This window comes from Colias philodice, chromosome 12, assembly GCF_061535455.1.
Source record: "Colias philodice isolate Cphi_HAF_F1 chromosome 12, ilColPhil1 Martin Lab GWU primary, whole genome shotgun sequence".
NCBI lineage: Eukaryota > Metazoa > Arthropoda > Insecta > Lepidoptera > Pieridae > Colias > Colias philodice.
The window spans coordinates 6,354,211-6,373,523 of record NC_143097.1 but is presented as its reverse complement, the minus strand read 5'-3'; the positions used below and the strand labels follow the sequence as shown (position 1 = coordinate 6,373,523).

Below are 19,313 nucleotides of genomic sequence, written 5' to 3'. Positions count from 1 at the left end.
CCTTGAAGTACGAGGATGGTTATTATGTAGAGAAAACGTAAACATGTACCACGGGCGAAGCCGGGGCGGACCGCTAGTTCTCAATAAATTAGTTGGCTGTGACATACACCTACATTAGTACAAGATCCCAGGGCCGCCAGGCCCAGACCTCACCTTTTTTCTGACGGATGAAATGTGGACGATTGGGTAGTGTTAGTATGTGCTACCATCGTACGCCTACCCGTACTTTCTCATGGCTGATTTTCACATATGTTTTAGAATATACTGTATACAGTTTAAAATAACATGTCACTACACCCAGCTTTTTCCTGTGACCATTTTGCTTAACAGACTACATAAAGCTCTCAAAATTATTAAAAAGTCATCGAGATAAGTAAAATTCCATCAACATATTAAGTCCCCGTAAGATAAATAATCACTTTATTTAAGGCGTTCGTTAAGCAAAATGGCCCACAGGAAGTGGCTGGGAGTACCAACATCTTATTTTTGACTGTATATTCTAAAACATATGTGAAAATCAGCCACGAGAAAATACGTGAAGTAAGTACTTACTGTTTTTATGAGCCTTCATCACCTGATATTTGGCCCATTGCTTGATTGGCCCATTGACCAAGCTAGCGGGTACGATGGTAGCACATAGTAACACTAGCCAATCGTCCACATTTCATCCATCAGAAAATAGGTGAGGTCTGGCGGCTCTAGGATCTTACTCTAAGAGCGTAGACGCACTATGCGGGTAGCCGCATTGCGGGTAGCCGTCCGGCTGACCGCAAGCACAATTATGTACGTAATATTCATTTCTATGCGCACTGTGCGGTCTGCGGTTGCGTACATAATTGTGCTTGCGGTCAGCCGGACGGCTACCCGCAATGCGGTTACCCGCATAGTGCGTATACGCTCTAATAGTACATAGGTACTGTATTCATGGATCTATCTTAAGATGGCAGTTCGATTTGGCGATGCCGATGCGATTTATAAAATGCACATCGCATGATTTTAAGATTTATAATAAAAAAGGGAAAGGAATGTAAATAAAAACACATAATTTGTTGTATAATATAATTAAAATCAGATTATCACAACGCTCTAGACATAAATTGCACCATAAAATAAATGTACCTAAAATCAGTCTGGTACCAAAGAGCTAGATAATAAATCAAATAAACGGGAATTAATATAAAAATACTATGAAATAATTTAGCAATATTATACTATATAGAATCTACTTAGGTAAGTAATTTTATGTTTATGAAATTTCAATAAAAGACAGCCTTATTTCAGAAGATAAACGAATAAGAATAATTGATTGTACAAATAGTTATTCTAATGAACACTTAAAATTATGGGGTGTTCTCTATTCTATTATTACTGTAAAAATTGAACATTACATGACTTTTCGAGTTAATATTTTGAACTTTTATTAAAAATCACACTCGTTCATAATTTTCAAACGCTTAAACTGTACATACAAATACGGAATGTATAAATTGGAAGATTTAAAAACAAATAAACATTACAATGGAACCCCTGTAATATAAACAAATTGTGCGTAATTCATAGGCCTTAATAACATGACTAGGAAAGACCGATTTGTTATTTTTAAAATCTTTTTAATTATCATGGCAGCCCTTTGCAGGATAATATTATACGCTTGTACCAAGATCTCAAATCACGTCGTGTATCTATTCATTATATTAAATATTAAATAAGCTATCGGTACAAGCTACGTTCAAACGTTTAATTACTACTTTCAAATAGTATTTAAATAAAACCGAGCTAAGCAATTTGAAAATGTAATGCGACCCTCATTTAGTTTATAACTACTCGTGTAAAGGATTTAAAAGTGCTTCTAACTTATACGTATATAACACAAGTTAAATATAATAGGCTATATAAATCAATTTAAATAAACACTAAACAAATCACAGTAAATATGAAACGATTATTGGGAATATTAAATAAAACCTTAAGTCTAAATATTATAACCGAATTTCATGTCAATAGATAAGTGCCGTAATACTCCTCGGTAAAGTTATTTCGTTAACTTTTATTATTATATTGAGTTAACGCATTGAAAGTATCGGTTAACACTTTCAAAGACATATTAGAAAATTTTCAGTATTTTTGTTAATCTCTTTTATGTCATGAATTGAATAATTTCATAACGTTTAATACATTGCAGTTTTAAATATATAGTAGAAATTTCATTCATATTCTTTATAAATACTATTTTGCTCAAGAACTTTATTTTATTTGAGCCAACAGAAAACAGAAATCTTTAAAAACTTTAAACGACGTTTCGACAGCTTTAATTCAACTTTATACAACTATACAAAACCAAATTTATTATTTTGAGGATTCATTAATCATTGACATTTTTAAAAGTTACTTCATAAATTCATGATACTTTCTCGGATCTTATTTTATTAACAATAACATTATAATAATGGTATAATTGATTTCCCATATTAGACACTTGGAAGTCATAAAAATTACAAAATTTTATGATAATAATATAATGGTATCTCCTCAACCATTTCTAAGTTGACCATTACCCTCCTCAGACTACCATCCTACCATATAATTGCCCCAATCCATCTAATTTAACATATATCCATATTTATCAAGTTGAATTAAAACCGACAAACGGTATAACCCAGTATCTATTGTGAATCTATCGTTCTAGTGTCGACTACCGAATGTCCTACGCTAATAAGTGGCACATCAGTGAGCATCCAATACTGAGAGTACCGATAACCCTGCTCATTATCACGTCAATCAATTCGATCCAATTCGTATGTTCTCAAGCATCACCGCCCTCTGGAAAGAAAAAAACAATGATAAGAACATTGCAAACAAGATAAGAGAAAGTTTCCAATATAAACTCTCATCCCTTTTGCGGAAGAAAAACCAGTAATCATTGCCATGGTATTGATGCTAGTGTAATCAAATTTTCAGTTACATTAAAAAAATCAGATTAGGGTGTAATTTCACAAAACATATTGCCAAGAAATAAAACAGATAGTTTCTCTATGGCTTTTTAAGAGTTAATCCAAAAATAAGTTGATAAGTTCTACACACTACACAAAAAATTTATTAAAAAAATCATATTTACCTGGAGTTAGTGGATGATCACGCAACATTGAGCCTATAATGAAAAATAATAATTAAATTTAGAATGAACTTTAATTCTAAATACATTACAGACTACAAACATCTAGCACCTAAAATATAACAATTCATGCTTGTATAACATAATATATTTTATTATTAAGAAAGGAAAAATAAAGAAGATTATTTACACACACATAGCACATGCATCTTATTGGTATAACGAGCGTACACTAAAATGGAGTATGTAGCAATAAATAACAATATATGTATCGTAAAAAATATGTCTCAATGAATTGTCTTGACATAATATTTTTAAAAGCAATTCTAAAAGCTCGATTACAGAATATATTCTTAGCTGTAGTTTTGCAATGATCTTAATAACTAACTTTACTAAGCTTCTGTGTCTTTCGGCATTTTAATACACTACTAAGAGAGCGCAAAGTCTAGGGACGAATTGTACGTTTTTGGTCGAGCTAAATAAAAAATTGTTTAAATATATACACAATATTATAGTCATAGAAAAATCTATCATACCAAAATATCGAATGTTTTCAAACACCTGTAGTAAAAGCACTTGTTTCTTAAAAATAATTTAATCGAACATTTTTATACGTAAGTATACGTTTTTGCCTTGCAAATTATAACTGAGGATTTCAAATTTAGCAACCCTATTTGTGGCACCATAGTGCTAAAACCGAATTTGGTATCTATTAAAATATAATGTATCTTAAGAACAACTGGGTAAGAAAAAATATGTGCTTTCAATCAAAACCTAATATCAGATTACCTAATACTCAAATATGACAAAATAAAAGCACGTTTGACTATCACCTTACAACTCACTTAAAAACACACCACACTAACACATAGCAAACGAAACACGACACGGCAAGCATTACCTAACACAAGGGATAAGCGACTCTACGCTAGAGGCCCTAGGGCTCAGTATAGGATAGCATCAAGTTGGTTACTGGTTAGTGCGGCGCCCGGCGTGATGCCCACGATGCTGCCGCCCACGCACGCCTCCACGCCTTCTGTAGACCACCACCACATTTATACGAACGCTCAACATTTTTTGTGTCAAAACTACTAATGTATGAAAAATATTGGGTATGGTAACACTGAATGATGAATAGAACTTTGATAATGCTATTTTTTTAGGAGATACTCAAGTATGTATTTATCAAATTAAAGATCTTTGATTTGATAAAAATACTTTTATAATTCCTAACAATTATTTCATACAGTATAATGAATAAATAAACAGTGTAATTAGACTATTCACTATTGACTACAATTGATGAATTAGTGTAACTAACTATTTGTTGAGAGTTCGAATAAAAGTAAGTTTTTAAGAATAATGTTACACACACAAGAACCAAAGGCTTCACGATGATGAGGAAATAACTTCTGTTGATAAAACAAAAATTAAATGATTCTGTGATTGACGTGCGTGTAATGCTGGCCATACACCATACTTTCTATCGTCCGATCGGCATGACGCTGTAGCTTGATCCAATCTGCAGTTTGTCCATAGAGACCACACACACAACGTTTGAATTGTCCAATCGGCAGCAACGTTGAGTTGAAGCCATGGCGTCACCGGTGACAGACGACGATGTTTTAGCCGTTTTGGGCGTTTTATTCGTAAAAATGAAACAAAAAAAGGATTATATGCCGGGAAGATTGTTGTTATATATATGTACCTATTTAATGAGAAGTACCCAATGTGTTAAGTAATCTGGTACTTCATCTATCTCCCAAACAAATCTTATCCAAATCCGTAACCGTTGACATCTAAACATCCATATACTTTCATATTTATTCACCAAGCGAGCGAAGCGCCTATGCTACAGCTTGGACGAAAAATGACCAGAAAATTGACCAGGCTGAAGTGACGATCGCATACCGCCATACACGGTCCAATCGACATGATCCAATCGCCATGATCAAGCCAAAAGAATCGAAATTCGATTGTTCCGTCAAGTATAACTATCATGCCAAATAATGCCAATCCACTCCCACACATGGTCAGTTCTAACTGATCCAATCGGTAGCGTCATGCCGAATGGACGATAGGAAGTATGGTGTATGGCCAGCATTAACAAAAATAGGTAAAAATTGACAAATAAATCGTATCATGCAAAATTTATGAAACTTTATCTATTACAAATTTCGTCTGACAATATTTATACCGCGATACGAGCTGAAATATATTCCATAACCAAAACATATTTCAACCGTTCCTCCGCGGTATAACCTAAACTGACCAATAAATGTTGAAAAATACAATTATAAAATTGTCAGCTAAGCCTCGTATTCCTGGTATACATATTTTGTTTATACATGTTGCAAACAACATGTTGCAAAGTTGACAAGGCATGTTGAAACGTTCTTGCCTGAGGTTCGACAACAAAGTTTCCATTAACATTATTGATCAACAGTCTCAACAAACGTAAACCACGAATACAACACTTTACAAAACACATAAAATAGTAGCCAGTAACAAAAAATGTGTGCGTGTACTAGTACACACGTAAGAAGTGAAACTTCTCTATTACCTTATTTTTCAAAAAATAATTTACTATATGCAACTTTACAGAAATACGTCGAATCATGCGTGGTAGGGATAAGAAAAAGATGGCGCGTAACGAAAAATTGTTACACAAAATTTTTTCCTAACGCCGATAAAGAAGTTTCACTTCAAAAAGCTCCCACAAGCGTCCCATGCATTACCTGTAGTGCAGGCAGCGTTGTCCGCGTTGCCGCCGGCCACGGACCACGGGCGCGCTTTGCCCGCGACTCGGGCACACCCGTTGCCTACACACCACACTACCGTTAAGCCGGCCCACATCACTCCCACACATTTATAAGACAACGACACAGTTGTATAGCTTTATAAGGCCGTTATATAAGGCAACGACACAGTTGTATAGCTTTATAAGGCCGTTATTTAAGGCAACGACACAGTTGTATAGCTTTATAAGGCCGTTATTTAAGGCAACGACACAGTAGTATAGCTTTATAAGGCCGTTATTTAAGGCAACGACACAGTTGTATAGCTTTATAAGGCCGTTTTTTCGGGCAACGACACAATTGTATAGCTTATGACACGCTTCCACACAAGGCAAAGTTTTGAGGCATTTTGAGGTTATGAGATGTTTCCGCAGAGTATGAATGCAACATCACAGTTCTTAAACAATTTCATATCTTGACAGTTTTATAGCATGACACGCTTCCACAAATAAGATAACGTTTGAAGCATTTTGTTTCCACAGAGAGGATACTTGCAATGTTATAGTTTAAAGCATTTTTGTGGTTGTTGGAACAGGTTTCACACAGAGTACGAATGCAACGACATTGACAGAGTTTTATCCTAAAATCTAGTACATATTTAAAATCTAAATTATTATTACTATTTTGATGTTGATTAAATATTAATAATAATTAATAGTCAATTTCTCATGAAATCTTATCTATGCTGAACTTAACATACATATATTTAACCTGAAGTATTAATACACCTTATAGTACACAAATTAATTCCATAAAACAACACATTTCCAATGCATAGACAAAATATTTCAAAGGGTGAATAGAAAGGTCGGCAACTTTAAAGGCAAGTGTATAAATGTGCTATGCGTGGCCGGCTTAAATTTAATACAAGATCGATTCTAATTACTACTTATAAAGTATATTCATTACTTAAATGATAAACGTTTTCAAATTATTGTTATGTAAAATCTAAGTTTATAGTTTATACCAATTTACTAGAATTAGTCTATCTAGAAACTAGCTATTGATCGATTCTGAATTTCATATCTATGTGTACCCTCAATAATTGAAGATTATTATGAATTATCTTGTGCATATCTATTTTTCTTATTTGACCCGTACCTACTTATTAACTAAATTGTAATTTTCAAAGCTTCGTAGCGATAAAGCCGTGTTCAGTGCACACACGCTGTGTAGACAAGTACAAAATCACTTGAATAAAACAAATCACTTTTCTATACAATACAATTAAATATTTACCCATAGCGTTGACATTATCCGAGGACCTCGATGGCGGTGGTGTTGACGACGTAGCTTTAGTGCCAACGTTGTCGGAAGACTTGCAGCGAGATACTTCTGTAATTTTTAAAAAGTAGCATTAAAATTGAATAGATTAATTTTAATAACAAGTTTTGCTCTTCTACATGAGGAACAAGACATTTATTTGGTTGAAAAAAAAAAACAAAAAATTTAACGATTTGGTTGATTTTTAATATTTCGTGATATAAACTTACCACATTCTAATAATACGGGCGTGCTTTCACCGGATGTTACACTGTACCTGTAATATAACATTTTAGGTGTTATTATTTAGAAACAACTTAAATTATAGCTTCGAAACTTGAAACATAACATTTCTGTCGGTTTTTAATATATTTTTAATGATAGTATAAATTAACCGTTATAAAAAATAAATTATAGTTTATTTAGTGTGCATATGTGTACGTTTACGCGTATGTTGTGCGTGTTGGTGTGCGTATGAGTATGCTTACGCTTATGTGGTGCGTGTTGGTGTGCGTAAATGCGTATGTGTACGCTTACGCTTATGTGGTACGTGTTGGTGTGTATAAGTGCGTGCGGCGGTACGAGTGTGTGTGTGTATCACAAGGTATCGTTTAACGAGCACTGTTTGTACACACGTATGTGTGTGTATGTGACTCACATGGTGTCGTCGCGGCGCAGCGTGGGCGAGTGGCGCAGCGGCGAGGGCGAGGCGGGCGACGCGGGCGAGGCGGACGCGAGCGACGACAGCGAGTGCAGCGAGCGCGATGTGAGCGCGGTGCGTGTGTATGTGACTCACATGGTGTCGTCGCGGCGCAGCGTGGGCGAGTGGCGCAGCGGCGAGGGCGAGGCGGGCGACGCGGGCGAGGCGGACGCGAGCGACGACAGCGAGTGCAGCGAGCGCGATGTGAGCGCCGTGCGGGCGGAGAGCGACGACGCCTCCTCGCTGCCCGGCGGCGTGCGGCACGTGCGCCAGAACTCCTCTAGACCTGGCGACGATGATTTTTTATTAAGGGTTGTCAATCATATTCTCTAATGTGTAAATTTGGTAGGTCATTTAATTTTTTATTACGTTAATTTAACTGTCAATTACTACGTAGTATAACGTCAGTTGTAACATATAAATTACCTTCGTCGATGTCTTGTGACTGGTCCGTTATAGGCCGTGACGGCGCTCTCGTTTTCACACGACGCGGTCGTCCTAGAATAAAAAAATATTTATTATAATTACAAAAACAAATAACAAATAGTCGTAATACATAGTCGTATTATATAAAAGAAATATCAATAATTTAAATTATCATACATAAATTATATTTAAAATACTCAATATCTTATCTCTCTATAAAAGCAAAGTCCCACACCCTTGACGAGGTGCCGCAGCTTGTGCGCGGGCAGGTCGGCGAGCGCGTCGGCCGCCTCGCTGTGCAGCGGCGGCAGCGACAGCATCTCGTTGCTGCTGCACTGCTGCTCCGCCACCGACTTGGGCCGCACGCGCCGCCCGCGCTCGCGCCGCCGCCCGCCCAGCGGCGTCGCCTGTACACACGCACTTGTACACACGAGTATACGGAGCTAACACATACACACACGCACGCACATATGTATACACGCGCAGCGGGAGATTTGTAGCTGACTACGCACACAAACCCACACACGCGCATACACATACACGCGTAGATGTAACTACGTACTGTACAAGCATACTTAAACACGCACAATATACGTGTAGATGCACAGACATTAATAGCTGCGCAAACACACGCTTACTCAGACATATTTGATTACACACACACACCAAAAAGGCTTATACGTTAGAAATAGTCGTTTGACATTAGGAAATAACTAGAAGGAATTGGAATTGTCATGGTTATACAGAGTCAATAGCCGAGCCACACATTATGATATTAGTTTTATTAAAACTTACCAAATTCAAATAATCCAATTTCTAAAGCAGCATGAAGGTTGTAAGTTGTATTAATAACATTAATGCTTCAAAAATTCATTAGTTAGTAAAATAAGTAAAGAACGGCGAAAAAAAAAGGAAGATGCAAAAAAATGGTTTATTTAAATAATCATTTACCCCAGAATGTGAAATAGGTGTAAGCAAGTCCGGTATATCCGGATCGGTATTGATTGTGTGTTCGCTATCCGCACTCTCCACACTTTCACAAGCTGCTAGTGCCATACTTTCTACCGCCTCACTGGAATACAAACAAAATAATAATATTTGAAATTATTTGTTGATTAGTTAAGTCAATAAACATTTTTAAAACATAAATTTAAAAAAAATCGATCACAAGGCTTGATATAAACCCGCGTCTTTCACCAGAATCCTACCTCGAGATCAATTTTTTTCCATTCTTTAAAGTTTTATGGTTTTTTAAACATTCAAATGCTAAAAAAAACTTAATATAAAATCTTTAAACATGGAATAATATCCAACATATTATGTACCAATTTAAAATAAGTAAGCATATTCCAGAAAACAATATTTATTTATAGATCTTCAGAAAATGAACCTTAACAAGATACAAATAAGGTAGTATTTTACTTAAGCAAGTCCTGCAGTGTATTCGAGCTGGGCGCGAGTGCGTCGCGCACCGCTTGAAGCGGCACGAGTTCGCCCGGCGCACTGGTACCGCCCATTGCTGCGAACACTTCACCGCAACGCTGTGAATAATTATTTAAAGTATTAATTTACGCGAAATAAAAAAAAATTGGTTGTTTGTAAAGTAGGTTTACGATCGAGATGTTTACGTGATAACGTCTTATTGGAGGCAGCGTTCGAGATGAGACGGGAGAGCGGTCCGTCTCCCTCTCGTTATACCTGCGATCGCGTTCGTGAGGTTTTGGTGTGACACAAGTTTCTGAACATGTCACCCGACTAAAACGATTTTAAAAACGATATCACGTCAAAAACTTAAAGAATTCTAGCCTTTTGTACAGTTTTATTAGATTCAAATATTTTCTGTTTAAATTCTATAAATAAAAACAAAATACAAATAAAACATATTAATAACATTAGAATATCGTGTAAGTGTTCTAAAACACAATTTGAATAAATTTAAAAGCCTACTTTTATAATTGACGATAATTAATTTATAATTATTTTGGGAATCTATCGAAGAAGTGCTCATTAACCCTGACCCAATCATTTAGATTTTATTAAAAACTCCTTAACCCATTGAGGCGCGATCGGTCCACGACACAATAGATTTTCTATTGTGTCTGTGATTCCGGGGCCTGAGTTATTAAATAATATTATAAAATATAGTGTTCCTTTCTGCTATAATATCCTCTTTATCCGCGGCCTACACAGCTACTTCTATACCCATACACATTACCTGCAGATACTGATGCAGCAGGTGGTGCGCAGCGGCTGCAGCGCGTTCCAGCGCCTGCGGTAGCGGCGCGGGCGGCAGCGCTCCAGCCGCTTGAGCCGCAAGCGCCGCGCCCGCTTCGCCGCCGCCCCACGCGCGTTCAAGTGCGAGAGCGCGTAAGCGGTGCGTTTGGGACGCCGCGCTGTTGCTTGCGAGCCTGATATATGATAATATTGCAACATTTACATTATTCAATGTTAGTGTATAATAAAACAATTATTACTATTTTTGTGTTTTATTAACAATTGCATTACATAACCGGTGTTATAGTATGATCAATTTGATTGTTACTAAGTATGAACTTAAATATACGCATGCATGAGTGAGCTGCATACCGCTTTATCGGACAATGGTCGATGTTACTATCGCATCAATAAATACAAATGCACATTTATTATATTATATTGCAACACTATAAGCATAAAATAGAATCCATAGTAATATTGGACATGAAGTTCTACCTATCTAATTTGAGATTCCTTTGTTCTATAATCGGGGCACAGGCACAGTAATAATATAAAACTAGGTGCTCACCGTTCGTGCAGATCCCTCCACAGCGCAGCCACCCGCTCGCTGGCCCCGCGGCCGCCCGCCGCCGCGTCGCTCGCGGGGAACTCCACGCGCCGCACGCTCACTGAACGCCGCAGCGCCGTCGCTATGTCCGTTAGACCTGCACACAATATATTATTTATTCATCCATTCAATATAACATAAAAAAGACGGGTTGCACTCCGGGAGTGCCGGCAGAAGTGAAAACTTGATTATTAACGTTCAACATGTTTGATATTTTGGAATGGTATCCGTCTTACGCATGGAATATAAGGTCTAAAAAAAAAACATCCGTCTTACGCTTTTTAGATCAGGCCACGTGTCCTGACGCGAGTTTAAGATTTTATACTCAACGCCGCTAAAGAAGTTTTCACTTCAAAAATTAAATACAACTTGTTGAGCCAAAAACACGGCCTTGTGGCAATAAGCTATCTCTGCCAGGCATCGACAGACAATATATATTGAATAAGTAAAAAAAACGTTCATTAAATCTTTTCACCTGTGATACACGCGAGCGCACGTATGCACGCACGCACGCACACACGTACGCATTATACGTGAAATAAGGTTAATAAAGACATTTTTGCTAGTGTGGAAGAAACTACACAAGAAAATAGTAACATGAAAATTATTACCAACACATTAATCTTATAATATAAAAATTAATCCCAAAATGTGTTGGTAAGCGCATAACTTGAGAACGGCTGAACCGATTTCGATAATTCTTTTTTTATTATATTCCTTGAAGTACGAGGATGGTTCTTATGTAGAGAAAACGTAAATATGTACCACGGGCGAAGCCGGGGCGGACCGCTAGTATTGGATAAAACTATCTATTGAACGTTAACAACATTCATATGTATAATAATTTATGTATATACAATTAAAAAATCCATAAACATACCTTGCAAACTGAACGCGTTCCGATCTATATACAGGGTGTGTAAAGTGCAGTTGCACTGCAAGGCCTTCGCCAACAACCTTGCGCCCGCATCACCCGCGAGGTTGCCGCACACGTCCAACGTGCGCAAACGTCTCGCACCTCCCAACGCGTTCAATAACCCGTATAAATCACCCTGTATATCAAAAATAAGTAAATTAAATATCATTAAAGTTATGATACTGGCATTGAGATATTTATTATGAAATATCATCTCACCTTAAGTTTACAATCGCTGAGATCCAAAGAAGTTAAAGCTGTATCTGGTTCTTGTAACACGTGTACTAAAGCCTAAAAGCAAACATAACAATTTTAAATAAATTCATTAAACACAACTTGAAATAAAAAAAAATAAAAATATAACTGACCTGTATAAGCGGCGGGGCGTAAGATCGTTTTCCCGTCAGTTTACTTAAAGATAAATGCGTTATGGAATGGTTTTTCCCTACTGCCCTCACAATTCCAGATAACTCAAATTCCATACCTGTTAAAAAAATTACATTATAGAAATTCAATCGGTATAAAAATAAAGATAATTTTTTTTTATAAATACATATGTGAATTTGATCACCAATTTTTTGAAGTGAAACTTCTTTAGGCGCGTTGAGACTAAAATTTCAAGGTCGCGTCATGGCAATACCATCACGTAATGGAGTAAGATGACGATTTTGGTATCTTTGAATCTTGCCAAAGAAGTTTCACTTGTGCCACGTGTGCTCGGACACACGCTTTTTTTTGGTTAATCAATTTCACACATCCTACTAATACATATTATAATCCTACTATCCTACTAATATTATAAATGCGAAAGTTTGTGAGGATGGATGTGTATGTTTGTTACTCTTTCACGCAAATACTACTGAACCGATTACAATGAAATTTAGTACACATATAGAGGGTAACTTGAATTAACACATAGGATAGGTTTTATCCCGGAAATCCCACGGGGACGGGAACTATGCGGGATTTTCTTTGAAAACGCGGGCGAAGCCTCGGGCGGAAAGCTAGTCAATAATAATTTATCAACAAATAAAAATAACACAATATATTATTTATTATCACGCCCAACGCGTTCAGCTTCACGCCCGCCGAGATAATAGTACACTCCGTAAGACATAATGTACAACAAACACATTACTATTGTCGGACAGGTCGAGCGACTGCAGACAGCGCACGCCGTGTATGCACGACTCGAGCACGTGCGCGGCCTGCGACGACGCGAGCGCGCCCGACGCGTTCAGCTTCACGCCCGCCGCGCTCTCGTTGCACGCCAGCCCTAGTAGGAGGCTCCTGGGAACAAAAAACACGAGTTAATTAAGTACGATTTATTGCTGATAACTAGGAAAACAATTAAATTTTATTGGGACTAAATAAAGAGCGCTAATTAGCAAAAAAAAAGCCAATTAAAAATACTTAATAGTGATAAATGATTATTTGATAATTGCCATTATTTAACTGCACTTGTAAAGTTTATATAGATAAAATCCATATCCAATCCATAGACATTATTTACTTCAGAGCATCAGGAGGCATCTTGCAATAAGAAAAGTCAAGATCCGTAAGAGCTAAACACGCAGTGAAAAACTGTCGAAACGACGGTGGCGGATCTCTAGGCCTCCGCCCTATTGCCCAGGGGTTTCGCCCCACATACAGCGCTGAGAGCCGTGCCGCGCATCCACGTAATAGGGCACCCCACATCTGCAAAAAAATATATGTATAAAAAATTGAATTTTTAATAAACATGATAAAAATTATAGTCATGTTCATATTGAGAACGGGCAATTCATTGTCTTACCTATTACATTATGATGGCTGAATTTACCATATTATAGATTTATGGAACCTTTGATGCTAGTTGATACTAATCGTGAAAACAAACCTTGAAAGGTTAGAAGGTAGGAAAAGCATAAAATGTAGTTGGGACATAGTTCAATTTATAATTGTAAAATTAATTGAAAATATCTTGGTATCGAAAAAGGCCACAATATTTTCAGTCTAAAAATAACTCCTCTATTTGTTCAATTGCCTGCGTTAGAAATAGGCCAGGGTTAACCTACACGCCTCATTACCTCAATTCTATAATCGGTGTTGAATCTAGACTATAATCTTTATAACAGATCATATCTTTAAATAAAGAATGCACACGATAAATTTTAAAATAAAAAAACAAAAATAATATAAAAAATATTAACTTACATTTTCTAGCGTAGTTTCCGTGTTTATTAAATTTAAATGCGTCAATACGTTCGGCTGCGCTAAAAAGTTGTACAGATGCTGAAAGAAGAGAATAAATTAATAATTATTACAGATGAAAGATTATCCAATAATTTTTGATCTTGCCATTAATGAAACAAACAAAAAAAGATATAAAAAACTTACATGTACATCATCCTTAAGGTTATTATGGGATAGATCAAGATGTGTCAACGTGTTCAGATGGCAAAGGTTGTCGTTGAGCAAAGAGGCTAGATGCGACGCAGTCTTGCCGGTTAAACCGCATTGCGATAGTGCTATATGGCGTATACCATCTGGGTTATTCGCGAGACCCGTTAGTACACTGATCGCTCCTGGAAATAAATTGAAATCAGTTTTCTGAATTTTCATTTTTTAAAAACTAAAAATGCGTAAAATAAACATTGTAGTATGAAATGGCAGACAAATTACAAACAGATAAAGAATTCATGGTTTGTTTTTTTTTTTTTTTTCGCGGGCGGCGTCCTCGCTATAGCCGCGCCGAAAAATAGTACATGCCTGACTATTAAGTGCACCAGCTGACTCCCTGCACTTTCCCCTTCACTCACCTTTATCTTCTATATGGTTCTGCGACAGATCTATAGTGTGCATCGCAGGCGGGGTCCTCGCCCTCGCCAGCGCGTGGCCAAGCCGCGCCGCGTGGTCCTGCCGCAGCGCCGCGCCGCGCCAGCTGAGCTGCTGCGGCGGCGGCGCGGCGCAGCGCAGCACGCGCGAGAGCGCCTCCCACGCCTCGCTGCCGACGCGCACGCCGTCGCCGCACACGCCCGTGAACCACGTGTTGTGTTGCAGCGCTATCAGCAGCGGTATTAAATCCCTGAGACCGATAAAAATATGAATTTTTATATCCACTGGTTTAACTTGAATATATTTGTGAAGAAATATCAATTGAAAACATAAAAAAGCACATTTTGTGATAAGTAGAATAATGTTCCCATAATATATTGTGTTAAAAATTGTCTTATATATTTTCGTCTTCTCTTTTGGATAATTTCCTCACATTATTTCCTATTAATTAACAGTTATTAGTCGTAAATGTAATTCTGAAATAATTTTAAATAATTATCTCACTCATGAACAAAAAATAGCATAAAATCAAGTGCTCACCTCTGATCTAAATGGTCGAAATCCTTGAGGTGTAATAATCTTATATCGTGCGCCAAATATATTGTATCAATGTCCCATGCAACTTCGGCCCTGCGTATGAAACATTTTATTATTGTAATAGGCTTTATAATTACTTAATTACTTAAGTAAAACCAGTTCTTGTTTACCTACATACCTAAAAGGTGTTTGGCAAAGATCACACATTGCTGCATATTGATTAGAAAAATCGCCGCACGTCGAATGCTTTCGCGTCCCACTGACGGCTTGCAGTGGAAATGGTAAATTCACCTAAAATTCAAATTGTATTATTGTTAAAGCATTCTTATCGTGAATCATAGATACATTCGTCCCTACAGTGTAATATGATTACATGACTCAAGTTATTGAATTTATTCCAAACACGTTAAGGAAAAAATAATAATGTAATACATAAAGCTATATTTATCTAAACCTGTCCTTTGTCATCGAAGTACATATACTGGTGATTTTAATGGCTTGGAAGTTAACGAGGTAATTAAGCTAATAAAAATTACGTCTGCCACTGTCGTCCAAATTGTTTATGCTATTATGTTGATGTTGAAATACTGAGGAGAAAGTTATTGTCATACTGACCTTGGATATAATGTCCTCCATAGCCACATTAGGAAATAAGTCATCAAACGCGGCAGTTAGCGCGTGTATTGCATTAATGACGCCTTCCGGCGATCCTTCTTCACCTGAAAGTGCAATTATTTACATACCATATTAAAATGCAGAATGTCTTGCTTCCATTTCTATTTTCACGCCTTCATTACGTAACTTGAAAACCCGATATTAACAATGTTGTAACATTGCGGACTATTTAACATTCAGCTTGACTAATTATTGCTAATCCAACGGTGTCGTAATAGGATTAATCAAAACTAATCGTAAATAAAATTTTTGCTAGCGAGACGCCCACTTTATGATTTGATGGCAGTACACAAAAACAGACATGAAAAGGGTCTATCCAAGGGAGCTTCTTCTGAGAAGATATAAAATAAAATAATACATATATCATGTTCAAATTGAACAGGACAATATATGGCTCTCTTTTATAACATGAGAGAACAAACATAAAAGCGTGTGAGATTGTGGACTTTTTTATTAGTTACATTTATAAACTGGAAGTGTAAGCCAGTGTGTGTACACTGTACAAAATTTTAACAATGATATTTTAGAAATGGACACTATCAATTAATTAACACCTGCACACTACACTTAAATTAAAAGATAAGTTTATGTATGCAAATTAAAAAAAAATGCATAATTTATTAAAAGTTATAACAAAAACATATTGAATATTTAAGCCGTCTACTAAAACATTTATATTCAATTTTTTTTTATTTATATTCAATGACAATATTGTCTAATTGCATTTGAAAAAAAATAATAAAAAAATTAAGGAACGAAAATATAAGTCATGTTCACACTTAAATCATAATATATTTTAATAATTTTTGAATAGCATAGCTGAGACAAATACTATGAACTGCATAATTCCTCATTTAGAAATTCTAAAAGAAAATTAATTTACGTCTTTTTCTTAATTCATAAATAACCAACAAATCCAAACTTAACAGAAATCATACTATGTCCACAAAATATGTGCATATTTATACAGTACCTAAAAAACCACAAATAAAAACATGAGAAAAATAATGTAATAATGCCAATGTTATGGCTTTGTTGCGTATTTACAAACAATGGAAACAATTACAATAATTAGTCACTCACCAATAAGAATAGACACTGGCTTGTGCTCATGAATGAGTGTTATCGATAGATGATTTGCCTTTTTGCTCTCCAGAGCCTCTATTTCCATCAAGTGAAATCCATTGTCAATCTATATTTTAAAAAAAATGTGTTATACATTGATACATCATTTTTGTATCCATTTATGTTTGTTATGTATAAAATTAGATTGCTTACCCTTGTTGGGATTTTTGTTGTTGTTATAAATATTCTATATGATGTAATGACCTGTAAAATTAAACATGAATATAGAGCTTTTAACTTACTTATGAGTTTATTATTGTTTCAATTAACATTTTTAAACAAAGTAAAGTGATAAAACACTATCCTAAATTGCAATTTTTAAATGAGTATATATTTAGATGCTCATATTCAAATATTAGTACATGAGAAAGATGTGGTAGGTTCATAATAAAGCACAAGACACACCTCTTCATGACTCACAACAACAAGTATTGTCAAACAGATAAAATTAGTTGTTAAACCAATTGAACTGGATGACTTCAATGGAGTCCATTATTTTTATTTATTATTATTTTTTGTTGGGTTTTATAGTTAGTATTGAATATACTATGAAAAGTACAGATTAATACTGCATTCAAGTGTTTTTTTAGCTCATTAATAAAATACAATAAATTATATTTTAAATAAATAGTAGGTAAGTATTATGTAATTTGTTTTTTTTTAAGGATTTTGTTAAAATATATTAACAATAATACAAAGTTATAATACATTAACTCACCAAAACACGATTATCCACTTTGTCTCCTCTTGATTCCATGCGAATCAAGGATTTATATAATATTTTTACATTTTTCCCTAGGACATTGCTAATGCTGTCTGTAAAGAAAACGATTATTAAATGTTTTGTGAATCCAATAATACGATTATATTTAAAAAAATGAAAATATTTAAAATCATAATTATTTAAATAATCACTGTACACTTTTATATGATTTTAAATTATATTTTTACCATTTAATTCTGTAGATATTTGTGATTTTGTTGACATTTTTGCGATCTTCTTCAATGTCATCACTGTAAATTATTAGTACCACTAACAAATAACACCCATATTAACACTAATTTTATTTTAAATTATTATAATTAGGTCATTGTAACAAATGAATAAAATATCACAACATAAATAGAAAAAAACTAAGTATTGATGAATATCTTGTTCTCATCACCACCACCTACAATCACTGAATTACAGAATAAATATACCTCAAGCAAAATTACATTGCCTGATACAATAATAATATACAGATTATATATTTTAAAATTTAAGCAAAGGTATGGTTCAGAAAAAAAAAATATTTTTATATTATCATATACCTAACATGAAAAAATTTAATGAGCAGTTTAGATTTCTAATTAATATTTTTAATTCATTAGGACTCCAGATTAATATAATCACTACACATTACAATTTACACAATAGAAAACATTCGCTAATCGCTTCGAGCTGTCTGTATCTGCGTAGAGTGTATGCTTGGATTTTCAAAACGTGTTCAAAACTACGCAACAGATTTTGATGCGGTTTTATTAAAAGTATGACGTACCTACTACGCCTTAACCTAGATAATGGAGAATGTTCACTAATTTTGATTATTAGCACTCCATATTCTCTGTCAAAAATAAAAAATACTAGTGAAAAAATTACTTCGATACGTCAATTAGTTTCCGATTTAGAAGTAAAACAAGTTGTAAACGCCCGGTGATGGTGTGACGTCACACTACAACACGCTCAATCTGGCTCACTCAGTCCGCTAAGAATCGCGCGCCCGTGCCGTCGAAATTATAATTAAATACTTTTAAAAATGTCCAATCCAAATACCAGAAAATCATGTGTTGTTCCTAAATGTAAAAATACAACTAGCAATTCGCCGGATAAGTTGTTTTTTATAGTTGCAAAGGACGTAAACAAAAAATGGTCAGAGGTGTAAAACCTTTGGTGTCAGAATTTTCCGTGTTCTTACATAGTACTACATATTATAATAACATATTACAAATCTGCGTAGGAGAAATAGCCTGTTCAGAACTTCTTAGCTTAATAAATTATCGCATCCCATCCAGATCAACACGCTCAAAAGACTTATTTCATATACCTACCGCCAGAACCAATATGGGTCTTCGTGTGC

At 35.5% G+C, this 19,313-nt stretch overlaps 1 protein-coding gene across 1 annotated transcript; it reads right to left on the bottom strand.

Annotated features, from left to right (window-relative positions):
- Positions 1-1,045: 1,045 nt before the first annotated feature.
- Positions 1,046-18,380, bottom strand: LRR (capping protein regulator and myosin 1 linker 1 leucine rich repeat protein). Its single transcript, XM_089701644.1, has 28 exons — positions 18,145-18,380; positions 17,912-18,009; positions 17,347-17,397; positions 17,152-17,260; positions 16,009-16,112; positions 15,572-15,684; positions 15,397-15,486; positions 14,841-15,106; positions 14,419-14,606; positions 14,236-14,313; positions 13,553-13,737; positions 13,178-13,329; positions 12,408-12,523; positions 12,259-12,330; positions 12,004-12,175; positions 11,085-11,220; positions 10,515-10,707; positions 9,722-9,840; positions 9,251-9,371; positions 8,535-8,706; positions 8,300-8,371; positions 7,970-8,159; positions 7,404-7,450; positions 7,150-7,245; positions 5,851-5,934; positions 4,086-4,148; positions 3,116-3,148; positions 1,046-2,820 (listed from the first exon to the last, which is right to left on the bottom strand). The coding sequence occupies exons 1-28, from the start codon at positions 18,203-18,205 to the stop codon at positions 2,804-2,806; spliced, it is 3,198 nt and encodes a 1,065-aa protein (XP_089557770.1). The 5' UTR covers positions 18,206-18,380; the 3' UTR covers positions 1,046-2,803.
- Between the last annotated feature and the right edge of the window lie 933 nt (positions 18,381-19,313).